General features: G+C 34.2%; 1 protein-coding gene across 1 annotated transcript in view; it reads left to right on the top strand.

The window, feature by feature from the left end:
• Nucleotides 1–5,000, top strand: part of LOC143033511 (uncharacterized) — an 18,575-nt gene that overhangs the window by 11,410 nt on the left and 2,165 nt on the right. The window contains exon 2 of the mRNA XM_076199017.1: nt 2,918–3,109. Coding sequence (XP_076055132.1) covers nt 2,918–3,109 — 192 coding nt within the window. The remainder of the gene's footprint in view (nt 1–2,917; nt 3,110–5,000) is intronic.

Raw genomic sequence — 5,000 nt, 5'->3', positions numbered from 1 at the left:
TGACTTGAACAACTTGGTTTGCACAATCACCATCACGTTCAAAAAAGGAGCGGATGTTGGGCATCAATATTACCGTGTGTGTGTGTGTGTGTGTACGCGTAAGTCTCCTTTTTTGTGTCATTCCTTCATGTGTGTTAATAACTTAATACACAGATCACTCTATTATACAAAAAGCTTTTCGAGAAAATATAAATAAATAAAAATGAAGTGAAGATGAAATGAAAGAAATACAAGAATAGAAAGAAGAAGAAAAGGAAAGAATTAGAAGAATTAGATAAAGATGAAAAAGAAGAAAATGAAGAACAGGAAGATGATGATGAAGATGAAGATAAAAGAAGAAGATGTATAGAAAAAAGGAAAAGACGAAGAGAGATGAAGAGGGAAAAGAAAAAATAAGTAGGACAAAGAAGAAGAACGAAGAAAAATGGAAAAGAAGAAGAAAGAATAGAAAGAAAAAAATATAAAACGACAAATCATACAAACGTATACAGTCTTGGCCCAATCCCAGGGTCGCGATCTCTACCCTATGTCATATATATATATATATATATATATTATATATATATATATATATATATATATATACTATATTGTAGTATGTAAGACAAATGAGTGGAAGGGTGGTGAGTTAAACACAAAGAACAGTTGGAGTTTTATTCACTGTGTGAATAAAACTCCAACTGTTCTTTGTGTTTAACTCACCACTCTTCCACTCATATGTATATATATATATATATATATATATATATATATATATATATATATATCTATATACACACACACACACCTTGGTGCCAAAAATAAATAAAAAATAAAGAAAAATAAAATAAAATAAAAATCAATAACTAAATATAAGGCATTCCATTGGCACCAAATGAATTCAGTTGGCCAACGACGGGCCGTGTACCATCTGGCCTAACCCGGTACACCATCTGCGCCTGCTGGAGTACACTAACCACCTGTCCATTGCGGTTATCATCTCAGGTGGCTTGGTTCCATCTGGCTCCACCAATGCACTGAGGCATCCAGATGGTTCTTAACTTGTTAAATAATCCCCAGCTGGTTTAACGTCACGAGATTAACAGATGGTGCATTCCATCTAACTCAATGGTTTCATATTTAACTAACTTTATTCTGTACACACACACACACACACACATATATATATATATATATATATCATATATATACATATACATATATTATATATAAATACACACACATATATATACACATATATATATATTATATATACATAAATATATATACATACACACACACACAAACACACACATTATATATATATATATATATATATATATATATATATATATATATCATATATATACACATTTATAATTATATATCTACACAATATACATACATATAGATACTCGCGCGCGCGCGCACACACACACTATATATATATATATATATATATATATATATTATATATCTATATATTATATATATATTTATATATATGCATATGTATATACAGGTGTGTGTGTGTGTGTGTGTGTGTGTGTGTGTGAGTGTGTGTGTGTGTGCACGCACTCGTAGTTCAGCTTTAGGTCTTCCCTCATCTGAATAAAATGCCATGGCGGCAGGATGTGCACGCCATTCCAGCACAGTCTTTATTCTGCCTGACGTCTTACTATAACCAGAAGAAAATATATAAATGATGACGCAGACATACTGACGACGAGGAACTCCTTTTTATAGAACCCACGTGTTACCAGAATTATGCAAATGTATATCTTACTACACACTCAAACACACACACAAATGCATAATGCACACACACACACTCTATACATACATATGTGTACATGCACACACAATGCGCCCACACCACACACTCGCCTACCCATGCATACATACTATACACACACATATACACATGCATACACACTATTCACACACATACACATACATAAACAACATACAAGTACATATACACGTGCACACACACTATACACACGCATATAAACATACACACACACACCATCACACATAGACACAATTCACAGACATATACACATACATAAACACCATACATGCACATATACACGTGGACACACTATACACACGCATATACACATACACATACACCATACATGCATATATACACGTGCACACACACACCATCACGCATACACACAATTCACACATACACACACACAAACACATAAACACACATGTAGATGGCAGTTTATTACATACAACCTGGACTATTACATTCTGTTCATCTGAACTTGACAGAGATTTTGTTCACTAATGTTGGTGAACAGTTGGTATAGATCTCTCTCTATCTCTATCTCTCTCTATCTCTCTCTCTCTCTCTCTCTCTCTCTCTCTCTCTCTCCCTCTCTCACCATCACCCTTCTTCGCTCATTAAACTATAATTCTATTCTATTTTACACTGTTTCCTATATTTTTCTTTTTTGTATTGTAAATATGACGATAGTAATACCAATAATGAGATAACATAGAAATCTCAATAACAATAATAACAATGTTATTACAATTAGGAATAACTACAATAAAATAATAAGGTTTATCTATTATCATACAATAACAGTAAAATATGTATAATATTTATAAAATAACTAAAAATGACAATAGTAATAACAACAGCAATTAAATCAACAAAAAATATTATTAAACTGAATTGCAATAAAATCAATAACAATAATAATGAGAATCATAAATATAATAATCATGAAAATAATAACAATAATAATCTATAATAATAACAACAATTATGATAATAATAATAATAATCATTATAATAATAATGAAAATAATAAAACAATAATAATGACAATAAAAACAATAACGAAAACATCAATAATAATAACATCAATGACCATATTGAACCTCCCTCACACCCTCCCTCTCTCTTCTCCAACAGAATCTCCAACAGACCGCGGCGGCGGAGGTGGTGGTGGAGGCGGGGGAGGAGGAGGAGGGGGGCTGGACCTCAGCCCCCCGCTCCTGGCGAAGCCCCGCCCCATTTTCCACAGCCACCTGCAGCCGCTTCTGACGTGTCGGAGTCCGTACCTGAGCGGTGAGTCTTTGCAGAGGGCACACCCCTTCCTCTGTGGTGAGTGCCGGTCTCTTGTCTGCGTAATTACAACCCCCTACACATATATACATACATGTATACATATACACACACATCATATATATACATATGATAATTTTTATGACAGTCGCATGCAGGATTCGAACCCACTGCACCAACAGAGTCTCTGTTGGTGCAGTGGGTTAAGGCTCTGTGAAGGTGATCTTACGGGTGGCCGAAAGCAGTGGGTTCGAACATTGTCATAAAAATTATCAGATTAATGTCGCTGTTACAAGCGAATTTCTCTCGTATATATATATATATATATATATATATATATATATATATATATACATATATATATAATATATACATATACATATTATATATATATATATATACATATATATATATAATATACATATACATATTATATATATATATATATATATATATATATATATATATATATATATATGTATATATGTATATATATATATGGTTAAACTTAATGGCAAGATTATTATTACAGAGTTTTTTATCTGCCTTTTCTCTTTCTATGTGAATCTTTTTCCCTTCCACGGGAAGTTGTCTTATAATGTCACCATATGACATTGTTTTGTCAGTTACTTTGGGCATGGCTTTACCAAAGTGAAAAACTGGCCAGAACGCGTTTTCACACTACTTAGTGCTTCATCAGTGGCTAGACTGTGAATATCTGATTGAATTATTGTGTTTATATATTGTTGGTGGTGGTCTACACAATAATTCAATCAGATATTCACAGTCTAGCCACTGATGAAGCACTAAGTAGTATGAAAACGCGTTCTGGCCAGTTTTTCACTTTGGTAAAGCCATGCCCAAAGTAACTGACAAAACAATGTCATATGGTGTCATTATAAGACAACTTCCCGTGGAAGGGAAAAAGATTCTCAGAGAAAGAGAAAAGGCAGATAAAAAACTCTGCAATAATAATCTTGCCATTAAGTTTAACCATACATGCTTGAGAGAAAATCTCCTGCCCATATATACAATGAATATATATATATATATATGTATGTATGTATATATATATATATATATATATATATATATATACAATTAAAAGTGATGGGTAATTGTGCATTTATTACTTTGTTAATGTATTTTCCATGTGCTTCAATATGATAATTCTTTGAGAGGAGGTTTATGACTTCAATGTATGTGGTCATGTTTGCTATATCGCAATTTCGGGTTCCAGATCTTTCTTCAGTAGCTTTTAAGGATATTATTATATATATATATATATATATATATATATATATATATATATATATATATATATATGTATAATATTTTATGAATTAACTCCTATGGGTTTCGAACCCTTGTTAATGTGGCAACCCAAGACGCTACCCACTGGTCCACGGGCTAGACGTACTAAAGTGACCTTTTGGTCCATCGACGTCATCAGGTCCGTATTTCAAACGGATTCTATTGTACGTCCACCTGTAGTACAGTTGGTAGCGCCCTTGGTTCAAGAGGGTATAGTAATGTACTACCATGGGACGGGTTCGAATCCCGTAGACAGCTATTATCGGGAGAGTAAACATATGACTCAATTCGAAGGGTTTATTGTGCTCAACGTTTCGATTCCCGCCCAGGAATCATCTTCAGGGGTGTGATGGTTACAATGAACTCCATTTTATGGGGGGGGGGATGAGGAGAACGAGGGGGAATGAGGAGAACGAGGGGGAATGAGGAGAACGAGGGAGAGTGAGGAGAACGAGGGAGAGGGAGGAGAGAATGAGGGAGGACAGAGGTAAAAGAGAGGGAGATAGAGGAGAGAAGAAGAGGGAGGAAGGAGTGTGAGTGAGTGAGCGAGTGAGAGTGTGACAGGCAAGGGAGAGGGCAAGGGAGAGGGAAAAGGTGATAGAGAAAGATAAATAGA

Source organism: Oratosquilla oratoria, chromosome 15, assembly GCF_046742065.1.
Source record: "Oratosquilla oratoria isolate Oo_2021 chromosome 15, ASM4674206v1, whole genome shotgun sequence".
NCBI lineage: Eukaryota > Metazoa > Arthropoda > Malacostraca > Stomatopoda > Squillidae > Oratosquilla > Oratosquilla oratoria.
Note: the sequence above shows the minus strand (reverse complement) of the source record. Positions and strands in the feature narration are given on the sequence as shown.